This window comes from Callithrix jacchus, chromosome 10, assembly GCF_049354715.1.
Source record: "Callithrix jacchus isolate 240 chromosome 10, calJac240_pri, whole genome shotgun sequence".
NCBI classification, from domain to species: domain Eukaryota; kingdom Metazoa; phylum Chordata; class Mammalia; order Primates; family Cebidae; genus Callithrix; species Callithrix jacchus.
Genome location: NC_133511.1, coordinates 39,925,608 through 39,950,486, shown reverse-complemented (window position 1 = coordinate 39,950,486; position 24,879 = coordinate 39,925,608). Strand labels below are relative to the sequence as shown.

The 24,879-nt window shown below is 35.5% G+C and overlaps 1 protein-coding gene across 2 annotated transcripts in view; it reads left to right on the top strand.

Moving 5' to 3' along the window:
• The window catches only part of CNTN5 (contactin 5), a 1,452,729-nt gene that overhangs the window by 849,412 nt on the left and 578,438 nt on the right, over positions 1-24,879 (top strand). For both annotated transcript variants that reach the window (XM_002754648.7, XM_078339900.1), the window contains one exon: positions 15,064-15,285. In XM_002754648.7, the coding sequence (XP_002754694.4) occupies positions 15,064-15,285 (222 nt within the window). The remainder of the gene's footprint in view (positions 1-15,063; positions 15,286-24,879) is intronic.

Here is a 24,879-nt window from a genome sequence, read left to right as displayed (position 1 = left end):
GTTTAGAAAATCACAACCACAGCAGATGAGTGAATTTAAATTGATTTTTACAGGTATTTCGTCTGTTAAATGAAAACTCACCTAACTTAGCTAAAAATGTCATTGGGAAATTTTCCTTTGATATCTTTACTTCGAAGAAATTGCTGTTAGTTGCACAGTTTCCCATTTACTCTGGTATGTGCCTCACTAACCTGTAATTCCTAGGGTCAAAGCTGTCAGACTGCTTTTGAAGAAAAATTGCCATAGAATGAAATCATTTAGGGACTTCAATAACTAACTCACCTTGCAAGGATTCCTAGGAAACTTTTTCATGTGCTAAGTAGCAAAATAAAAACCATAAACGTATTTCCAATATCCACATTCTCATTTGTGAGAAATGACCAAAGCTAATTCACGTTTCACCTCTACCGCCGAGCACTTTTTCTTGGTATCGTCTGCTTCTTACTAGATGCTCCCACAAGAGTTAGCTTGAACAGTAATCCTATTATGCACCTGTTTCTCTCTCCATTTTAAGATTGTGCCTTGTGAGTGGAGCGTCACAGTGAGACTGTGATCACTGGAAAGATAGTGACAGACAGCTAAAGGTGATAAACGTGTGGTTTTCTTTAATGGGAAAATATAAAGAAGTTTATTTGCTCAGAGCAGCTACACAAACAGGAGCCAGTGTACCCACACAAGCAGGAAGACGCAACTTCCTTTGTCCCTACCATCTTCCTTATACAGATATTATCTGCCCAAGATATACCCATGTGGACTGAGGATTCCACCAGGCCTAAGGAAAAGCTTTATTTCCCCGATGAGGGAGAATGGTGTCAGACTCTCTTAATGCTATATGCTTCTATCAAGTGTAAAAACAAATTGCCATATAGCCTCAATTTGAAAACAACTAAGCCTTTTTGCTAAAAACAACTGTGTGACTCTAGATTGATCTGAGTGGCTCTGATGCTAAGTTCTGTTCAGATTCCATGATTATAAAGTGATCTCCTTGAAGTTTATATTTTTCATCTCTTAGATTGTAAAAACTTTTTTTATACATACATGTTTATTTTTAATATACTGCATGTAATAAAAGCACAACTATCCCATAGAGTAGTTTCTAAAATTGGGAGAAAATACATTTTGTTAATTTTTAAATGCTAAGCAATGTTAGCTTTTTTTTAATATATATTATCAAATACCATCTGATCTATCTTAAACACAGAGAGAATAGGAAAGTAAAAGTAATATAATCATTACTGTTAAAAACTTTACTGAAATCTTTCATTATCTAAAACAAGAGGGAATTCTTTAATCACTATGTTCATTTGGTTATATTTCTCTACTAGCTCCTGCCCTTGCTAATTTCCTCAGTGATTCATATTCATATTGTGAAGGAAATGCTAACTTAATGTCATCATCCATTATGTTCTTGGTAATTTAAAGAGATATTGTCATAATACTATAGATTTTCAAAAAATTTTAACAAACGTGAAAAAATACACAAAAGAAAACTGTTAGAACTTCCTTTTTGACAATAAAAATCTATAATACCCCATTTAATAAGTAATTATTTTCATGCTCCATCTGTGCATACAACTGAACATTTACTATTTAGAAAAGAAGATAAGTTTATCCAAATCTTACATAATTATGAATTCAGATGTTTACAACATACCTGAAAAAGAGCTGTAGAAATAATTTAAAATTATGCTTCTTTTCCCTTGTAAATATGTCCTTTTTTTCAGTCTTATGCAGGGACCATCAGAAATGCTCTGCATATGGTTTTTGCTCTTACAGCTATAACACTGTAAAGTTTACAGGCAATACATTTCTTGGAGAAAGTGCTGAGTTGAGACATATTATACATCTGATTTGGGCTATTTCAAACTCTCATATGCCAAAGATGGAGACAACCAAATTGAAATGATGCACATTATTTATAAATTATTAACCATTTCTAAATATGCTCCACACAACTGGCTTCATGGAGGTGTTTCATCCATCCTTGCAAGCTTCAGAAAACAGTAGCAGGCTAAAGTTGCACAGTTAACATTAATTCCCATCAAAGAGAGGACAGCCTTAGCAATTCCTCTGAAAAAGGTCAGATATCAAATTTCTTTATGCTGACTTTGATGCAAATTGAGTCACACTGCAGGCTTGGATATTGTATGTCTTCTGTTTTTTTCTGTCATCAAAACATGGTGCTACTCTATGCTGTCTGACTTACAAGTCAAAGAATATTAGTATTCTTGAGAGCATCACATATCATTTGGTACTGTAATTTATTTATAATATTATACAAGAGCTTAAATAGACATTTAAAATCAAATTTCAAAATTAGGTCATACATGATTTATACAAATATCTGTCATTTCATGACTTTTGGGTGTTGCTTACCCTTCTGTACCTGTAAAACTTAACAGCATTGTGTTGGAATTTGATAGAAAAATTCAAATACAGAGTCCAATTGTGATAATACAGTTTTAACAATCAATATGTTAGAAGCAGTAAAGCTTCTTGCAAATATCTCTCTCATATTAGGGACAGAAATAGAATTCTGAAGTTTTATTGGTATCAGAAAAATTCAGAAATACTCCAATGATAGAAGTGAGTAAATATTTTAAAATATATTTTTTATCATATGGACATTTTGTATTCTTCATAAATATTGCCATAAATAATTCTAGTTCTACTTATTCTAATCCATTATTTTATTATTATTTACATTCAATGGCAATGTTATTATCTCTAAAATGACCTTTTAGGTAATGGAAAAGAATGCTATTGTTTTCAAGGACTGCAAGGGGTGGCAGTGTCATTCTGGCTTAATAGAGTACAATTTTGTTAAATAATACAAGTTCGGTAGTCCCAGGGTCATTAGGAAATATTTAATGAAGGTATTAATATTTACTCCTACCCAGCCTCCAGCTGGAATTTCATGGTGTGAGAGCACCAGGTTAATTGAGTTTTATCACAAAATCTCTGGGCCACTTTTGAAATAGCTTCAGTGCATGCTCCCTAAGGTCTAACCTATAAAAAGTGAGAAAATAAGAAATGATTAACATGTAACTAGATTCTGCTGACATCTTCAGCATAGTTATTTATTAAAAGATTGAGCAATTGATGAAAATTTTTCTCTGAAAAGAAATTGAGTCAGTTTTCCTTCCAAACCCTGAACAGGAATATGGAGAAAAAAGGGTAAGTATTGCTTTAGCCAATAGTATCACAAGAATGTATACTTGGGGAGCATTCTGTAGATCTATAGAGTCTATTTATATCTAAAACTTTTCCTTTAAAATTTGTAGGAATACACCTGTTAGGAAAATAAAAATGTAATCGTTTCCTTTCCACTCTTCACTTTTTCAGTTCTTCAGGGTGAAGTGAATATGACAGTTTGGTGTTCATAGTCTCATTTTGTGACCCAATCAAAGCTAGAAAGGGTAAACTCGGTCTTCAGTTACAGCCATGAGAGCGGTACAGGATAATAGCTAAACTATAGATAATAACACAAAATAATACAACAATTAGGTATAGAGTTCTTAATATCAAGACAGTCATAGTTTTAACTGTTTTCTATATATTGCATTATTTGATCTTTACAACAACCTACCAGGAAATTCCTTTTGTTCTCCACATTCTAAAGTCAAGGAAGCTGAATCACAGTTATTTCTATCTTGCTCAAAGGCACAGAGCTATTATGATGTGGAATCCATATTTGAATTCATGCCATCCAACTTTGGAGCCTCTATTGCAAACAGATTTACTGACAGAGCTAATCTCACCCCAAAATTTCATTCAATAAAATGGGTGGCCAAGCGTGTATGAGGAGAATATATGTATCATAGCTAAGAGTGGAGCTTTTATTCCCAGGAACTGAGCCGTGATGGCGGTACTGTCAGAATACAAGATGTTGGCAAGTTTTCGTTCAAAGGCACTCTGCTTTTTTTATTCTACTTTATGTTTATTACATGTATTATAGTTCTTGGTTTTATAAATTATTAGGATAATTTTGTTTGCTTAATGTTCTTCTAATACTTTACCAAATTGGTAATCCTTTACTGGTAATAATTCCAGATTCTAAATTCTGCAAGTCAAGTGTCATTTGTGGTTTATTCATGACTGTATCACCTGTTCCTAACATATCATAGGTGTTCATTACAGAGTTATTGAAAACAAATCAATGAAGGCTGAATGAGAAAACATTTAATTAGGGAAAAAAGAATGTTTGAGGTTGCTGAAAGAATGCAAGGGATTACGTATGCAAGGAGCCTGGTCCAGACACCATCAGAGCCTCACTCAGCATTTCTGTTTCACTGGGCCTCTGAAATTCTCAGCCCAGAATTTAGATCCAACCTACTCTGCTATTTCTTTAAGTGACAGCCCTTGGGGTGATGAATAAAAACAGTTTCTGAATCCTGAATATGATTTATCAAATGGTCTATCTTAGAAGACACCTTTCCCTGACAGAAGTGTGGAAATTGTTAGGAGCTGAAGCAGAACCACAAAAAGAGAGTAGAGAAGTTTTTGTTTGGTTTATTTTGTTTTACTAAAAGTGGACTTTGAAAGAGCGTAGAAAAATATTGGAATATCAAAGACAGAAGTGAGTCTATATAACTGAGGGTAAAGATGAAATTCCTCTGGGAGGGAGGTGATGTTTATCAGTGAGATGATTTAAAGGGTAGTTTAGATGGAGAAAAGACGTTTCCTAAGGTACAACACTGAAGAGAAAAACAAGAGCTAGCAAAGGAGATAAAATGTTTCCATTGAAATAGGAATAAACAGATGAGGTGGTGGTATCTTGGAATAACATGAAGACAATATTCAAAGGAAAAAGAAATAACTGTGTTATACACTCCTAATAGGCTTAGTGTAGTGAAAACTGGTCCTTAAACCTACCAATATCCTAGTAGTTGTTACCTTTAAAGAGAGACATTACTGTGGAGTGGCATAAGCAAGAGATCTTGTAAAAGTTCAAGGGAAAAGAGAGCAAAAGAATTGAAAACATTGCCCATATAGAGCACTTTTCAGGAGTCTTGATGTAATAAAAAATAGGTGAAAGGAATAATAAGGTCATGATCATTTTATTTAAAAGAGAAATTTTTATGTAGTTATGGGAACAATCTAACAAGCATACAAAAAGTTGATGCTGAAAGAGAGACAGAAGGAATCATCTGGAGATATATCCTTGATCAGTCAAGATGAAATGGAATTCAATACACACAAATACAGGGGCTGGCCTTTAATAGATCCACAGACATCATTTGCATGACCCAACTCGTATTAGTGAAACAAGGCAGAGTGTATGCATGTACATGCAGATGGTGGGAGCATGCGAGGGGCTGTCTCTTCTGCTTGCCTCTGTTTTCTTAATAAAATAAGAAGAACCATCATTAGGAAGGCTGAAAAGGTATGGGTTTGAGGAGAGAGGGTAACATGTTAGTTATTTATTATGTATGATGGGAGCGGAGTATTTCCAAGGAAATTGAAGTAGTATTTCCCGGAAACTCAAAAGGCCCATTTGAAGTCAGTTATCACACATTGAGTTCTTTCAGCATGATTTTGTATTCTTTTCTGGCTACAGGTATGTCCATAGTTGGACTTAAATTAGCTGAGGAGGTAATTAGCCTGAGAAAAAAACAATTGAGTATGAGGAGCAGTGTGGCTGAAGGTGCATGGAAGGAATTGAGTAAGGTTTTTTTGTGAACTCTAACTTGGAGAGGGAAGGAGCTGAGGAAATAAGAGCAGGGTACAAAAGGGTAAAAGAGTATTAAGATTAGTAGATTGTAGGTCTTGAAGTAGTTGAGATGCCAAACAGAAAGAGATGAAATTATGTATTGGTGTTTTCCCACACTGCTATAAAAAACTTCTCTAGACTGAGTAATTATACAGGAAAGAGGTTTAATTGACACACAGCTCCATATGGCTGAATTGGCCCTCAGGAAACTTATCATCATGATGGAAGGCAAAGGAGAGGCAGGCACCTTCTTCACAGGGTGGCAGGAGAGAGAATGGCTGAAGGAGGGTCTTGACAAACACAAAACTATCTGCTCTCATGAGAACTCATTGTCACAATAATAGCATGAGGGTAACTGCCCCTGTGATTCAGTTACCTCCACCTGGTTTCTGTCTTGACACATGGGGATTATGAAGATTATGGAGATTATAATTCAAGATGGGATTTGGGTAGGGACACAAAGCCTAACCATATCAACTAGTAATATAAGATGTATGGAAGCACAGACACTTAAATTTAAATGTAGAAAGGGGATGCAGTATTTTCCACACTCAACAGGTTTCTGCATTTGTTAAATCAATTTAGTCTCACAAAGTTGAGCATTAGACAAAGTCCTATCAATGAAACAACATTTTTTCCACTTATTTTTGCTAATATGTCTATTTTTCAGAGCTGAGAATCCTCAAAACTGAGACTGAGGAGTGGGAATACTCTGAGGAAATGTCAGAGAAAAGGGGTGGGCACTAAGAGGGCATCAAGTTGGAGAGTTAAAAATTTCTCTGAGCGAGGGAGAGACCCCACAAAACTGTAAGTCAGTTGCAGTCAGACTGTGAGATGGATGAAAGCCACTATCTAAGACCTGGGCTTATATGGCAAACAGAATGGGAATGGGAATGCAAGCTCAGACCATGTCCAGAGCTTGGAGAGTCCTCTTCGTCCCTTATGTCTGAGCTTGCTGTTACTGAACTCTGTGTGCAGTGCCCTGTGTGGAGCAGGCAGGAAGCTATGACACTGCTGTGTGCCCACCCTCTACAGAACCAGTTTCCCCACACCTAATCCACCTGAATTGATTTAACAAGAGCAGGACTCTGTTGGGGATGAAACATAACTGAATCCTTTTCCTCTGTTGAAATTCAAGTATTGGCATTTCCGTCAATTCCATCTTATTATTCCATCTCTTTTTGTCTAGGATCCCCACTCATCCAAGACTTAAAATTAACTGATCTTAATACTCTGTCAGTTTCTTCATCTTGCTCCTGTTTCCTCAATTCCCTCCCTCTCCAGGTTAGAGTCTGTGGTCCATAACTTTATCCACTTTCTTCAGTGAGCCTTCAACCACACTGCCCCTCACCCTCAATTACATTCACAGACTAATTCAAGTAATCAATAGACTATAGCCAGAGAATGCTGACCTTCAAAACTATGGACTGCTCCCTTGTCTATATTGAAAGACTTTCACTTCTTTTCACTTTGTGACATTCCACTTTTCTACTTTTTTCCTTCCCTTTCCAGGTACTGGAAAGCTTTAAAAAAGCTCTGTTTAAAAAAAAAAAATGCTGATGTTGGTCAAAATTTCATTTTCAACACCCTAATTCTTCACATACTTCCTTGGCAAGCTTATCTGTTCTCAGTTTCAATAGCTATTTATTTGGTTATCATTTAATAATCTCTCATACAAACCTGCATCTCCCTTACCTTTGCAGAATCTTAACATCAACTTGAATGACCTGGAGGCACCATAGACTCTCCCCCTGTCTAAACTGAATTTATGAGCCTTTACCTCAAGCTTGTGCCTTTTCCTGCATTCTTTTTAAATTTTTCCTAAAATGTTTATTTTAATCAAATTTTCAAGTGGGATAGTACCAACTTCATCCATTTAAAGACCCCTTAATACAAACATTTCATTGACCTCTACATGATAATGGCTATATTTATCTTGAATGAAAAAATACCCAGTGACAGAAAAACTATTATGAATTTGGTAATAATTTCAAGTGAATTTGTATGTTATGAATTAGAACCAAGTCTGCATGTTTAAAAGTGATATTCACATCTCAGTTTGACATATACACTACATGTAAGACATTATTTATTCAATTTGCAGGTAATGCCAGGTTGCACATAGGGTCTCTGTCACTATTAATTCTGTGTTAACAGATTCTCTGGCTGTCTCCTTTTTTTTTCTATTCCTCTCCCTCTGAGAAGGTGGCCATGTTTTTCATTGTTTATAAATATATATATAAATTTATGTCATATATATATATTTATATATATAAATTTATATATAATTTATTTAAAATATATATATATATATTTTTTTAATTGCACTTTAAGTTCTATGGTACCTGTGAAGAACATGCAGGATTGTTGCATAGGTACATACATGGCAATGTGGTTTGCTGCGTCCATGCCCATCGCCTATATCTGGCATTTCTCCCCATGCTATCCCTTCCCAACTCCCTTCCCCTGCTGTTGCTCCCCTAGTTCCCCACAACAGACCCCAGTGTGTGATGCTCCCCTCCCTTTGTCCATGTGTTCTCTTTGTTCAACACCCTCCTGTGAGTGAGAACATGTGGTGTTTGATTTTCTGTTCTTGTGTCAGTTTGCTGAGAATGATGGTTTCCAGGTTCATCTGTGTCCCTACAAAGGACATGAACTCATCATTTTTTATGACTGCATAAAAAAATCAGCTCCTGGATTTATTAATGTTTTGAAGGGCTTTTTGTGCCTCTCTCTCCTTCGGTTCTGCTCTGATCTTAGTTATTTCTTGTCTTCTGCTAGCTTTTGAGTTTTTTTGATCTTGCTCCTCCAGCTCTTTCAATTTTGATGATAGAATGTTGATTTTAGATCTTTCCTTGCTTCTCATGTGGGAATTTATTGCTATGAATTTTCCTCTAGATACTGCTTTAAATGTGTCCCAGAGATTCTGGTACATTGTGTCTTCATTCTCATTGGTTTTGAAAAACATCTTTATTTCTGCCTTCATTTCATTTGTTTATCCAGTCAACATTCAAGAGCCAATTGTTCAGTTTCCGTGAAGTTGTGCTGTTCTGAGTTAATTTCATACTCCTGATTTCTAATTTGATTGCACTCTGGTCTGAGAGACTGTTTATTATGATTTCTGTTCTTTTGTATTTGCTGAGGAGTGATTTACTTCCAATTATGTGGTCAGTTTTAAAGTAGGTGTAATGTGGTACTGAGAAGAATATACATATGTAATGGTAAATTTGGGGTGGAGGGGTCTGTAAATGTCTGTTAGGTTTGCTTGGTCCAGATCTGAGTTTAAGTCCTGGATAACCTTGTTAATTTTCTGTCTTGTTGATCTAATATTGACAGTGGGGTGTTAAAGTCTCCCACTGTTATTGTGTGGGAGCCTAAGTCTTTTTGTAGGTCGTTAAAACCTTGCTTTATGTATCTGGGTGCTTCTGCATTGGGTGCATATATGTTTAGGATCATTAACTCTTCTTGTAGCATTGATCGTTTTACCATTGTGTAATGCCCTTCTTTGTCTATTTTGATCTTTGTTGGTTTAAAGTCTATTTTATCATAGTCTAGGATTGCTCTCCATTTGCTTGGTATATCTTCCTCCATTCCTTTATTTTGAGCCTATCTGTGTCCATTCATGTGAGATGGGTTTCCTGAATACAGAACACCAATGGGATTTGACTTTTTATCCAGTTTGCCAGTCTGTGTCTTATGATTGGGGCATTTAACACATTTATGTTTAAGGTTAATATCGTTATATGTGAATGTGATCCTGCCATTTTGATGCTAACTGGTTGTTTTGCCCATTAGTTGATGCAGTTTCTTCATTGTGTCAGTGCTCCTTACCATTTGGTACATTTTTGGAGTGGCTGGTACTGGATGTTCCTTTCTATGTTTAGTGTTTCTTTCAGGAGCTCTTGTAAGGCAGGCCTGGTGGTGATGAAATCTCTCAGCAATTGTTTCTTCTTCACTTATGAGGCTTAGTTTGGCTAGATATGAAATTCTAGGTTGAAAGTTATTTTCTTTAAGGATGTTGAATATTGCCCCCCACTTTTGTCTTGTAGGGTTTCTGCCGAGAGATCTGCTGTGAATCTGATGGGCTTCCCTTTATGGGTAACCCGACCTTTCTCTCTGCCTGCCCTTAGCATTTTTCCCTTCATTTCAACACTGGTGAATCTGAGAATTATGTGCCTTGGGGTTGCTCTTCTTGAGGAATATCTTTGTGGTGTCCTCTGTATTTCCTGCACTTGAGTGTTAGCCTGCCTTGCTAGATTGGGGAGGTTCTCATGGATAATATCCTGAAGAGTGTTTTCCAGCTTGGATTCATTGTCTCTGTCTAATTCAGGTACACCTATCAAATGTAGATTAGGTCTTTTTACATAATCCCATATATCTTGGATATCTTGGAGGTTTTGTTTACTTCTTTTCACTTTTTTTTCTCTGATCTTGCCTTCTTGTTTTATTTCATTGAGTTGATCTTCAATCGCTGACATCCTTTTTTCTGCTTGGTCAATTCAGCTATTCAAACTTGTATATGCTTTGTGAAGTTCTTGTGTTGTGTTTTCAGCTCCAATTCATTTATATTCTTCTCTAAGCTGTTTGTTATCATCAGCATTTTGTCAAATTCTTTTTCAAAATTCTTAGTTTCTTTGCATTGGGTTAGAACATGTTCTTTTAGCTCAGAGAAGTTTGTTATTACCCACTTTCTGAAGCCTGTTTCTGTCAATTTACCAGACTCATTCTCCATGCAGCCTTGTTCCCTTGCTGGTGAGGAGTTGTGATCCCTTAGAGGAGGAGAGATTTTCTGGTTTTTGGTGTTTTCATCCCTTTGCACTGCTTTTTCCCATCTTTGTGGATTTATCTACCTGTGGTCTTTGTAGCTGGTGACTTTTGGATGGGGTCTCTGGGTGGACATCCTTTTTGTTAATGATGAAGTTATTTCTTTATGTTTTTTAGTTTTCCTTCTAACAGTCAGGCCCTTCTGCTGTAGTACTGCTGGAGGTCCACTGCAGACCCTGCTTGCCTGGGGATCACATGCTGTGGCTGCAGAACAGTAGGGGTTGCTGCCAGTTTCTTCTTCTGTTATCTTTGTCCCAGAAGGATACCCACCAGATGTCAGCCAGAGCTCTCCTTAATGAGAGCTCTCCTTAGTGAGACATCTTATTGAGGTGTCTCTTTGGATATATGGGGGTTGAGGAGCTACTTGAGGAGACAGTCTGTCCTTTATAGAAGCTCAAGTGCTGAGTTGTGAGCTCCTTTGTCCCTTTCAGAGCTGCTGGGCAGGTACATTTAAGTCTGCTGCAGAGGAACTCATAACTGCCTTTTTTTCCCCCAGATGCTCTGTCCTGGGAAGGTGGGGCTTTGTTTATAAGTTCCTGAGATACTGCTGCCTTTTTTCAGAGATGCCTTTGCCCAGCGAGTAGTTAACCTAGTCACAGTCTGCCAGCAGAGGCATTACTGAGCTGCTGTGGGCTCGGCCCAGCTGCTGTGTGAACTTCCTTGTAGTTTTGTTGATAGACGTATAGTTAGAACTGTCTCGTAATGGCAGACTGTCTCTGTAATGGTGGACTGCCTCAGTAGTGGCAGATTGCCTCAGTAATGGCAGCCTGTGTCGGTAACTGTGGACTGCCTCAGTAGTGGTTGGGCTGCCTCGGTAATTGTGGCAGAGCTGACAGAGCTGGACCATCCTGGCTCCAGCTGTGCTTGCTGTGAAACTCTCAATCTGGAGTGTTTTAGATTGCTGGCCTTTGTGGTGGTGGGACCCGCCAAGCCAGATCACCTGGCTCTCTGTTTCAGCCCCCTTTTTTCAGTTGAATGGGAGACTCTGTCTCCCAGGTATTCCAGGCACCAGTTGAAGCAGCACCCAGATTTGTGTGAGTTTTTGTGCAGATAACCGCTGTGCCAGCTGAAACAGCCATGCTGGAAACTCATGGCAGTTTTCTGCCTGGGAATCTCCTGGTTTGTGGGCGGTAAAAATTCCTTTGGAAGTGCAGTGACCACTCACCCTCTGCGTTCTCACTGTGAGCTGCACTCCAGAGCTGTTCCTGTTTGGCCATCTTGGATTGTCTCCTCCTGCATTCTTATCTGTCATCTAGCATAAGCTGCCTTGTCTGGTTTTTCACTTTTCTTTTTGTGCCTCCAATCAAATAAATCAATAACCTTATTTACTATTCTCATTCATGTTATCATTTCCCTGTTTCTGACCGGTCTTTGCCTGTGTTACAGTTGTAGATCCTTAAGTTATCTTTATTTGGTCTTGTTCAAATATGGCACTGCAGCCAGGGTGATCACTCTAAAACTTACATTGCTCTGCTTTTAAAGTTACACAAGTTTAACTTGACATACTAGACATTTCATCATAAACATCTTTTTTGCTTATTCTGCCTTTCATATCCTCCCACCTCCCTTCCTCATACTCTGTGCTCCTATTTTAATCCACCAAACAGGACATGCTGTCTTTACTTTCTAGGTTTTTGTATATTTTCTTCTCTGTCTAGAGTATCTTTCTTTTCTTGCTGAAGACTTTACTGAGCTGATCACTAATGAACATTCAGGAATTCGTTTAAATAGAATTTCCTCTGGAAAGCATTTTCTGAAGGCTTAAAGGTGAATGAGAGTTTTCTTTACCTATGCAGGGAACCTATAGATCCTTGAATTTACTTTTACATCACATGATACTAATATTGCATAAATACTGCCTTCCCCCACTCCCACACTAGATCACAGCTCCTTGAAAGCTGGGACAGCATTATTTACTTTTGTTTCCCTGGCATTTGGCACCTACTAAGTTCTTAGTACCTGTTTGTTGAATAATTGCATGAATGAATGAATTACCAAATTTCTAGTAACAGCTTTGTGTTTGAATTAATTGATGAAAAGGGAATCTCTACTGCAAGAGATAAAACTGATTACATAACAAAGGAAGACCTGGTGTGGTGCACATAGCCAAATTAGCATTTGACTCATATGTATATGGAGTGGCACAAGCCAATTCCTGTACCACTTATTATTTTGTTAAATATGAGATTTGTAGCCATAATGGTGTTCCTGAGCTTTTTAAACCGCATTATGGCCTTTCTACTTTTCTAGTTTTTCTTTGATTATCCTTATCTGACTTTAAGAACTATAAACCACATTCTCACTATCCCACACTATCTTAAAATAGTGTAATTTTTAACACTAGCCTGGGATAGTTTTTTTTTCGTTTTATAAATATATAGGGCAGACAGTTAAAACACAAAGCAACAGATTGCACCGAGAAACGAGTAAGTTCAGAAACTACAACTACACACTACCTTAAAGGAAAACTCATTCACTTTTCATTACCTTACACCTCTAGGTGCCAAAACTTGCATTTAATTCCATGTTTTAAAGGAGACTTTATGTCCACCCATAATCTGTTCACATATAGTTTTCCCAGGAGAGGTTAGCTCTTTTCAGTTAAAATTGATCCACCTTTGTCAGACCTGTGGTTGAACAGCAAAGACTAAAGGACATGAATCTCTTAACAACTCCTGCTGGGCTTGGGCTACACATATCGTGCTCATTTTAACTGTGGAAAACATCTAAAAATATACTTTCTTGAGTTTCAGAGAAATCATATTTACAATTTCACAGAACAGAAAATATTAAACTTAATTTGATGCTTAACACCTAAAGTGTTATTTTCAAATAACAAAAATGCTTTGTGTATTCCAAAATATCTCTATAAGCATAATTATTCTAAATAATTTTAGTTAATTATAAGAAAGCTTACTGACAATTATACAGTTTTTTTTTTTTTGGTCAAAAATTTAGTAGTGTTTAAGTTTAAAGGCCAGATAATCTTTCTTTTTTTGAGACAGCGTCTTGGCACGATCATGGCTAATTACAGCCTAAACCTTCCAGGCTCAAGCATCCTCCCAGCTCAGCTTCACTAGTAGCTGGAGGTACAGGCACGTGCCACCACATGTGGCTAATTTTTTGTACATTTTGTATAGATGGGGGTCTCACTTCATTGCCTTTGCATGTTGGCTGAAGTTATTTTTGCACCTCAGCCCCGCTAAGTGCTGGGATTACAGGGATGAGCCTCCCTGCCTGGCTGCAAACTGCCAGAGTCTTAGAAGTATTTCCAGGATCAGCAAATTCTCTGACTTAATTGATAGTGGACACAGAAAAAATTTCTAATTCCTTACTTCTCTTCAGAGTTCGTCATAATTTGTATCTTTTAAAAGTTGATCTGTATACTAAACTTACTCTTTCTTAAGGACATAAAGAAAAGATAGTTCAATCCATTTCAGGCAGAATGTTCAACCTTTCTACACAAACACCTTGGAAATTAAAGGTAAAATATGGAAATTTCTCAATCAATAAAAATGAAAACTTCAGGCTGGGCGCGGTGGCTCACGCCTGTAATCCCAGCACTTTGGGAGGCCAAGGCAGGCAGATCATGAGGTCAAGAGATCGAAACCATCCTGGCCAACATGGTGAAACCCTGTCTCTGCTAAAAATTCAAAAATTAGCTGGGCATGGTGGTGTATGCCTGTATTCCCAGCTACTTGGGAGGCTGAGGCAGGAGAATTGCTTGAACCTGGGAGGTGAAGATTGGCAGTGAGCCGAGATCACACCACTGTCTCCAGCCTGGTGCCTGGTGACAGAGCAGAGTAAGACTCTGTCTCAAAAAAAAAATAAGTCATCATTGTATTCCCACTTAATAGTACTAAGATATATAAATTAGATAATAAAACTTAGAAAATGAATTTCATTCAATTCTTTTATGTTTCATAGTGAATTTGACTACTTTTTAAGAATATGAGGTATTACTTAGATCCTAGTCAAAACACATGTACTACATTGGACACACTTTCTACTACATAATAAATTTTAGTCAATGAAGATCTTACCTGTATTTGTACAATATAACTGAAATGTTGGTTTCCTCACTACATCTTAATAAAAAGGAAATATCTGATCTAATCTATGTGAATGGGTATTGTAATATTAGGGTAAACTTTTAAAAGTTAATTTACAAGTAGTCCTAAGAAAGAAAGTATAAAGCTTGGGCTTTTGACTGTTTTTCCTTCTTTTCTGCGTAACTCTCTCTCTCCTTGCCCTTCCCCTCCCCTCCCCTCCCCTCCTTTTTCCCCACCATTTATTTTTCTTTTCTCTTTTCTTTTCTTTCCTTTTTTCATCCAATATTATAACTAGTAGAATTTTGAGAAACTTTTCGAAAATATAAAAGTAACATTTTTTTCACACACTCACTGTAATCTGAATTTGCTTGCAGCTCCAAAAGTTTTTAGTAATGTGTTCAAAAGAAACAATTTTCATAAAAACATAAACCAGTTTTCCTAATATTCAGATTGTATTATATTTTTCTCTTACAGAATATTCAAAAGCTCTTCCTGGTCTCTCCACTCCATATGACACTTTGTTAAGAATTAAGAAGAGTACATCTTCATCTCTCTTTGGTTCCAAAACCAGACCACGATACAGCAGTCCTTCATTGGGGACACTGAGTGTTTCTTCACCCAGCTGGCGAGGGGCAGCTCAGCATTATTATTCCCCCATCAATCTTTATCATTCCTCAGATGACTTCAGACAAGATGGTAAGTGTCAAAGAAAAATTGCACCAGATAGAAGAAAGCAGGCAAAGAAGACTTATTTAAGACTGTTACAATAGAGATCAGAGAGTGATTGAACTCAACTCTGCTAAAAATGAAAGCAGGAGAGTTTTCAAAGCTGGGGTGAGCTAGAAGAAGAAAATTGGAATTGGAGGATGTTAGGGGAGATACTGGTTCACGTGACTAGGCCATCTGTGTCTATTAATTGGTGCTTATTGAAGTTAGGCTACTACCCTCTCATACAGACTGGGTGATGGAGACCCTGTGTTTCTTGATGGTTACATTTCAAATGGAGAGCTCCCAGGCCCTGAGACAGACATTACTGAGTTTTAAAAATGACAAGAACCTGAAAGATTATTTACATCTAAAAGTGGCAGAGAATGTGTTTACAGTTGCGACTTTCTAAAGTAAATGCTCTAAGGAAAGGGAGTTTAGAAGACTCTAGTCAGGAAGAAACCTGTCTAAATTTTATCAAGCTGAGAGGAATGCTAAGCCTGTCTTGGTTTAAGTTAGTATTCTGTTCTAAACGTCTTTAAAGGATTTGTGTGCATTTTTATTTAATTACACTCTATACCAATTCTAATTTAGGATTAAGAGTAAATACACTCATAGACTGAAAGTAAAAGTACACATTTTTGGAAGGGCATTTTGACAATGAATATCAGAACAGTCCTATACTTCAATCCAATGGTTTTACTTCTGAAAGTGTATTCCATGTAAAAAATAATAATAATTAACAGAGCACATAAAGACATATGTATATACTTAGCATACTTATGAATAAAAAAATAAGAAATTATATATCCAATCTTAAGATACAAGTTCAATTAAGGACTGCTGTACAGCTATTAGCATTATAGTTTGAACAACATTTTCTTTGTCAGTTTGGATCTATCTCTAATACATGATTAACAGAGAGACAGACTGGCACCTGTCATTAGTAGCCTCTGGTCTATTTTTTACAGATATGTCATTCAGTTTTCTCAGCACACATGTGAGGTAGACACTGTTACTGCCTTCGATAGAAATCAAAACTCTGGAACAGATAAGTATTTTTCACTAGGTCACACTGCTAATAAGTATAGCCAATTTTCATTCACACCAATAATTTTAACACTAGTACACTTGGGCTACACTTAACTGTGACTGACGAAAGAATAAACATTCAAATATACATTTTGCAGAAACTAAGATATTGGAAAGATTCTGGAAATGTCAATTAGGTTGTAGTGCCAGACGCAGGAAAACTTATTCTTTATGATTACACCAATCGTTGTCACATGGAGCATCATCTCTTAGTGTCGGCATCTAAATTGTATGTAAACCTGATGTTAGAACTCCACAAATGTTTTATTTTCCCAAATACTTAAGTTTTTAGCTTTCTGTTACATTAAGCCTAATACGAAACTTAATCAGGCAGAAGCATGTTTGGATTTGTTTTCTTTAGGCATTATTGTCTTACGGGATGGCATTAAGGTAGAAAGTCGAGTGATCAGAAGTATGATCTTTTATAGTTGGTATAATTCTTAGCCAGCTAGTGTTTGGCCTCTTTGTTCTCTTCTTTCAAATGGAAGTTGAGGTAGTTACAGTGGTAAATAAAATAGAAGTATGAATTCAAATCCATGAAAATGATGAGAACAATAAATATGGGGACATAAGATGCAGTCAGCTGTAAGACCATTCAAGGTGTCTACCATCAGTGCCTATACACTAACTGCGAACTAGTCTCATTATTGGTAATTGGCAGCCAGAAAAGGAAAAAAATATGGTCAGTTAGAAAGTTCACAGTATTTCAAACATTAAAATTGAATTGTTATTCAGTAAAAGCACAACTCTCTGACACTTTGATTAGATGATTTTTTTCTGGAAGGTCCTCATTAAGTGTTTATTATTAGATGTAATGGCAAGTGACCTAAACATTACTTTTACTGTACCCATAATAATGAGTTTCATCTGTTTCAATAAAGGCAGATGAAACCCAAACAGAAATAACAAAATGAGAAGAAATAACTCTCTAAAACTGTGCTCCTTAATCTTTACAAATAAAACACTTGTTAAAATAAGATCCCCTTTCAAAGATGGGGATGGGGCAAGGTAATCTTACTATAAAAAGCTCCCAGGTGATGCTGATACTGCTGGACTGTGGATTTTACTAATTAAGTCACAAGGCTCTAGGCTGGGAACCAATTTAATACAATTTAGTCCTCTGCTAATGTAGTTTCATCCATATTTTAGAGTATAAGGAAGAATGGCTAATCTGAGTATTTTCCAAGTAATCTTCTATAACTACTGTTTTCTCATCTGAGCATTTTATAAATCTTAGCTAGATGTGACTTTGAGTTCGTTCTCTCTGACAAGAGTCTGACATATGGCTTTTGTCAGGTAATTCCCTTTAGCCTTAATAGAGAGTAAAGCTGAGGTTGACATGCTCTTGTGAAAAATGAGAAAACTAACAGAGCCCGAATGGAACGTCATCCCACTCCTGTTCAGAGTTAAGCCAAGAAGTACCTGAGACAGAGCAAAGATTTTTATGAGAAACATAAAGAAGCAATTCTACTTCTAGATATCCAACTTGGAATAACCTTCCCACACAACTACAAGGAAATAACATGCATGTTCACTGCAATATATGTTTAATAGTGAAGGATGGAAACAACTCATATGTCCATCAGAAGGGGAATGGATACATTTTAGTTTTTTGTTGTTGTTTAATGGAAAACTAAAACTGTGAAAGTGAATAGACTATATCTTTATGAAAGAAAATGGGTATACCTCAAAATATAGTGAACAAGGAAAGTGATGGAGTAGTATATATATTATGACATTACTTATGTAAAACAATGAAAAATAATATATCCTGCATATGGATATACATAAGTGGTATAATTTTAACACATGAACTTGAGACAGAAAATTGACTATGGTACTCACCACTGAGAACGAAAGGAGAATGAGAGCAAGAATAAGTACTGGGAGAGAGAATATACATGATCTCAACTTAGTGATACTTTATATCTTGAAGAAAAACTCTGAAATAAATATTGTAACACCCGTAGTGAGTAGACAATGTCTCACAGTGATTCCTACCTCTTGGCATTTACTATGTAATCTCTTACTTTATTTGTTGGAAATGGCTACTAACTTGCTTCTGGAGAATAGATTATGAGCAAAGTGATGGGATATGACTTCCAACAGTGGGTTGCAAAAGGTGCTGGCTTCCTTCTTGTTTGTCATTTTTTTTTGCTTTCTGGCTTGCTCATGTTGATAGAGGTCAGATCATGCTGAGAGCTGCCCTACTGACAGCCTCACTGGGAGAGGCCTCTGGCCAATAGCCCAAGAGTAAGTAAAGCACTCAGTCCAACACCCCTAAGGAACAGAATCTTATCAGTAGTCAGTCACGTGGGCAAGTTTACAAGTATTTATACCTGTTCGAGCATTGGGTTGAGACTGCTTCCCACCTTATGAAAGACACAGAGCAAGAATTGAGCCACACCTGCTTCCCTGACCCACGAAGACTGTGAGGTAATAAACACATAATCTTTGTTCATTTTCTGGGTTTCCTTTCTACGATTCTTATTGTAATTCTATATATCTACAGAAAAATCATAGTTTCTTAGCTTTAAAATTTCCTTTATATGTTTCATCTATTTTCTGTGTCATCTTGTGATCATCTCAACAGTTTGGTATTCATTTCTTGGAAGCCAGTTCCTATATTCAGCCCGGATCTGTGTATTCAGGTCTAGATTATCCATTCTTCTTTGTTCTCTTACTTTTTTTGTACGTAGCCTTTCTATTTTGTTAGTCCTATTTGTTACATTAACAGATGCTGCAGAGAAAACCTGAGGAAAAAAAAGCTAATGCTGCAATTAGAAGAGATAAATTTCCAATCTTTCTACTATTTTACTTGTTCGTAGTTTATATTAAATGTATTATACTTTATTCATTGCATTAGAAATTGTCAAATATTTAAACATAAAGGAAATAATAATTTCATGAATGTCTCTTGTGACTGTATATTAACTTCATTAAACTTTAATATTTTTCCAAATTTGTTTCAGTATTTTTTGACATAAAATTTAAGCTGAGAGTTCTTGAATATTTTGCTTAGATTGCATCTCTCACTTTCTCTACTCTTATCAGAACCACTATACTTAGTTATTTACATGCATGTATTTATATTTCTATACATATGAAACCTATAAAATGTATGTACTCATCTTGAAAGATTTTGTGTCAATGATACTGTATATGTCATTCATGATCCACCTTTTCTGGATCAACATTATATCCTGGAGATTCACGTACCTTGATATCTTCAATTCTAAGTTCATTTCATTTCCTATGAAGCATACCACTCTATGACTCTATTGCAATTTGTTTAGGCAGTCTCTTTTTGTAAATAATTGGTTTTTCTAATTTTACACTGTTATATGTCAAATGAATTTTTTCATGTCTCATCGGCAGTTGTGTTATATGTATTTTAGGAGTGCAATTTTTATATAAAAGCATTGTAACATTTCCAGATACTGTCAAATTGCTTTCCAAAGTGATTGACAACTTCTACCAACATTGTATGAGTGTTCGTATTTCTCCACAGTCACCAACATGTACTGTTTTGGCAATCTCTTGAGTATAGTATATTATTTTATTGTGGTTTAGTTTGCATTTGGTAGACTAGTGAGGTTGAAATTTCATAAATAAATATGGGACATTCTGTTTTTTCTAATGAATATTTCTTATTCATATGTGTTGACTGTTATTTCTATTAGAATATTTTACTTATATTTAACTGGAGGAAATTTACAAGTCAATTGGTCACTAGTTGGTTAAATGCACTGCAGATATATTTTGTCAGAATGTAGCTTCTCTTTTTTACTTTGTCAGTAGTATCTTTTGTTAAACAGAAATTTTTGATTTTTGTGACATGAGATATAGCAATATTTTCCTTTGTAGTCTGTGCTTTTCATGCCCTAAAAAAACTTTTTTACCTTACACTTTTATTCATTTCCTTCCAAATTTTAATTTTGATTTTCATATTTAGGTATTTAACTACATGAAATTATTTTTGTATATAATATGAAGTAATCATCTGATTTGATGTTATTTTCTATTTTTGGAGTACTATGTATTAACCGATGTCAGTGATGTCCACTGATTTCTGAACTCACTCTGTCATATATTTTCAAATATACTTTAAATCCCTCAGTAATATGGTTTAATTTTTTTTCCAAAATATTTTTTACATCTTTTGTTAAACTTATTCCTAGGTCTCATATGGTTTTTTGTCTCCTAGAAAATAACATATGCATAGCATAGTGTTCGTTAAGTTGGTACATAGAGCCCTGTCACTCTATTTCTGTTGTCTGTTATTTCTGTCAGTTCTTGCTTATATGATCTTGTCTAATAGTATGTATTAGATACTATGTTTTGACAAATAGCCTGTAAAAATAGATAGTGTGTGCTTAGGAGGAAAACAGCAAAGGTTTGGTTAAAAGTAGCCAGTATCTGCCACATTCTTTGATTTCTTTAGAATGTTTTCACTTTCGCTTGCTTTCTGTTAGACAGATTGTTTTCTGTATTATATTCCTCTCTTGTTTTATATCTTTTTTGCATCATATGCCTGTTTCTTTGGTGATTACCATTAACTTAGTCTACAGGGATTATCCGTAATGAAATTAAGAAATTTCCCAAGTATAATGTTTTTTGATAATTTTATTTTTTCAAACAAAGTATTTGCATGCTTTAAGTACTTATTGTTTTTTATTTTGCTAAAATATGTTTAAAAATCAGAACTTAATTATATTTTCTGGAATATCAGTATCTATAGTCATAATTTCTTCTATTATAATTTTTCTCTCTGTGTTCACTTTTTGAATGAAGCCTATTTTGTAGTAAAAAGGCTATCACTGTGGCAGGCTATCTTAGTCTTTTCTGTCTGAAAATATCTTTATTTTGCAGCTATTCTTGAATGATAGATGATTTGGCAGGGTGTAAAATTTCTAGGTTGATAGTTATGTTCCCTTAATACTTTATCTGCTAGCCTCTTCTGTAGCAGGCAAGTTTGTTATCAATCTAGTTATCATTTTCTTTATTAGTAAACTGCCCAATGGAAGTTAGTTTTAATACTTGGTATTTTGTACCTTTATTGTGTACTTTCTAAAAGAAAATTTATTTTTGCATATCCGCCCAGCACTTACGAGACAATTTCCAAGAAAATTTGGCATTTTTCTTTTCAAATGTGTAAAATGCAGCTCTCTTTTCTTCAATTACTACTTCTTCACTAATTACTTAGTTTTGTTGCAAAACTCTAGGATAGCAATCAACTTTTACAATGTATAAATATGCATATATATATGCAAACATACATATGCACACATGTACATATGCACACGTATCATTCATTCATCCTCCATATGTCTTAAGTATGTCTTAAGTCTTTAAGTATTTTAATCTTTAAAATGTATTATATTTGGTAAATTTTTAATGGGCTATATTTTATTTGCAAGATTTTTACTAGCTCTTTTTCTGATTTGTCTACTCTTTATTTCTACCCTTTTTGTGTTTTATAATTGCTTACTTAGTTTAAGGAAATTCATTCCTACATTTATATTTTCAGGTATCTCAAGCATATTTATTTTAAAGTTCTGATAAATAGAATTTTAAATGTATTGTATTTGGGATTAAATCATATTTCTTTTATTGACTTTGGCTTTTTTAAAAATCTGTGTTGTAATTTTTGGTTTTCTTTGCGAGTACATTAGAAAGAAAACATTTTTGCTTATTTTATTCCCCCCCCCCCCGACCTCTGTACTTACCTCTTATTTTTAACCAATATATGGTCACTGCCATCTGATTCCTCCAACTTCTAGATAAAACCCAGTTACTATAATGACATATTGAGGTATTATAGTACTGTTGAGGATATTGAGATTCAGTCACTGTGCCAGGGAATAGCTTAATGAAATTCACAGTCAAGAAGCTATGTCTGCCTCCTTTTATCTTTGCCAGTCCACACCTTTCAATGTAGGGTAGTCTCACAGGCTCACAGAAACAGACACATATGCATACACACAAAAGGCACCCAACCTGCTGTTATAGGTATCATGACAGAGGTATGTATGGGATTATTTTGTAACATGAAAGAGAGGCATCAAATCTAACCTGTGTTGTATTATTGGGTGAAGCAAAATTGAGGAAGTGATACTGGATCTAAAATATATTGCATGTGGAGAAGTACATTATAGATAAAAGAAATTCTGTGTTCAAAGGCAAAGGGGGAATAGAGAACAGTCCTATGTTTAAGGAACTACATTATATATTACTTGTAGCAGTGTATGAATGACTGCAATGAAATTATAAATACTTACAGTTCTTGTTAAGGAGTCTAAAAATTTTATCATGTTAACAGCAAGCCTCCATTAATCAGAATACTTTTAGCAGCAGTTGTCTCAGAGACCTCTTAGCATGCAGATTTAAAATAATAATAACAACATTCTTCTTATGGCAGGAAGAAAGTGCAGGAAGGAAGTAAGGGGAGTCAGAAAGATGCTTTCATATTTGTAAAGGAAAAAACTGATAATTATCTCAAGGAAAGCAGCAATAGCAGAGATAAAGAGGAAATAATAGTTTATCACACTGTATTCTACTAGAGTCTCTCCATACAGGTGTATTTGTTCAGAGCTGTTATCTTCATTGATTCTTTTTTTTTTTTTTTTAATGTGAGACAGGGTCTCACTCTGTGGCCCAGGCTAGATGAAGTGCAGTGGCATGATCTTGATTCACTGCAACCTCTGCTTCCAGGGTTCAAGTAATTCTCCTACCTCAGCCTCCCTAATAGCTGGGACTACAGGCACACAGCACCACTCTCAGCTAATTTTTGTGTTTTTTTGGTAGAGATAGGATTTTACCATGTTGGCCAGGCTGGTCTTGAACTCCTGACCTCAGGGTATCCACCCACCTTGGCCTTCCAGAGTGTTGGGATTACAGGCGTGAGCCAATGCGCCTAGCCCATTCATTGGTTCTTTTTCAGTATTATTATGTCTGATTGTCTTCTGTTTGTCCCGAAATGTTGTCAATATTCTAACAGCAATAGCCTGAATCCATTATAGAATTCCAACCATGTGGAACTAAATTAAAAGATAAAATTTTACAAAAGGCTAGACTGAATTGTTAGATTCCAGAAGAAACATAAGTAGCATATAGCAGCATACAGTGATATCATATATTTTTGATAGGTCTGTTTTGGCCCAGAAACATTTTCATAGAGACAAAGTATGTAAATATTTGTTAAAATGTTGGAAACAATGCCATTTGTAAGTTATTACAATGGCTTTGTTTTATAATTGCTTACTTAGTTATTATATAACATATATAAATACATAACATACAAATAACTTATTTGTATAAATTATTACAAATGGCTTTGTTTCCAACCTTTTTTTTTTTTTTAATTTTTTATTGGATTTTAGGTTTTGGGGTGCATGAGCAGAGCATGCAAGACAGTTGCGTAGGTACACACATGGCAGTGTGCTTTGCTTTCCTTTTCCCCTTCACCCACATTTGGTATTTCTCCAACCTTTTAACAAGTATTTTTAGAATATTATAAACAGATTGGCTCTAAAATGTAGCTTGAATGGCCCTTCTATGCCATTACTTTACCTCCTTATATTTTAATCATAATAATACTCAAAACGCTTTCTGAATGTTTGTGACTCAGATTTTTAAACAGCTCTCTTGAAAATTTTTCTTTGATCAGTCAATAACATTTAGAATGGGATTACTACAGTGAACATAAAATATCTGTACAGGTTTATCAAACTGAGTTCTACCTTTTAAATTTTTTTCTGTATTAGATTTGGCCATCTACTATGTGCAAGCTGTCCATTAACTCATCACATGACAGTTATTGTTTTAATCTCTAAAGATTTGAAAGAATTTGATAGGTATCATTGTGATTGTCTGGCACATTCATATGTGTTATGCTTTCTATTTGAAATAGAATAAAATATTAATAATTATATAGATCTTCAGAGATATGTGCAATGATTATGGTCTAGCACTAAATCAGTAATATCAATAGCTGATTTTAAGAGTCATTTGTGAAAAAAAAAAAAACCTTATGAGTCTTTACATAATGGCTGCTGCTTTGTAAACTAATGATAACATTTGATCTGAGTCCATTTTGTGATTCTATTACAGTATATCACAGACTGGGTAATTGTAAATGAACAGAAATGTATTGGCTCATGATTCTGGAGTCCGGGAAGTCCAATACAAAGTGATAGAATCTGGTGTGAACATTCTTGCTGTGTCATCACGTGGTGAAGGTGGATGGGCAGAGATACAAAGAGGGAGAAAGAGAGCAAGAATGGGTAATGTCATTCCCACAGTAATGGCCTAATCACTTCTTAAAGGATTTGCATCTTAATACTATTGCAATATCAATTAAGTTTTAATATAAATTTTAAAGTGGAAAAACCCTGAAATTACAGCAGATACACCGTGCTATTTTATTAAATAGACCAAAATTAAGTATCAATGAGTGTGAAATAGTTTTGTTCACCCATGCATAATCATGGA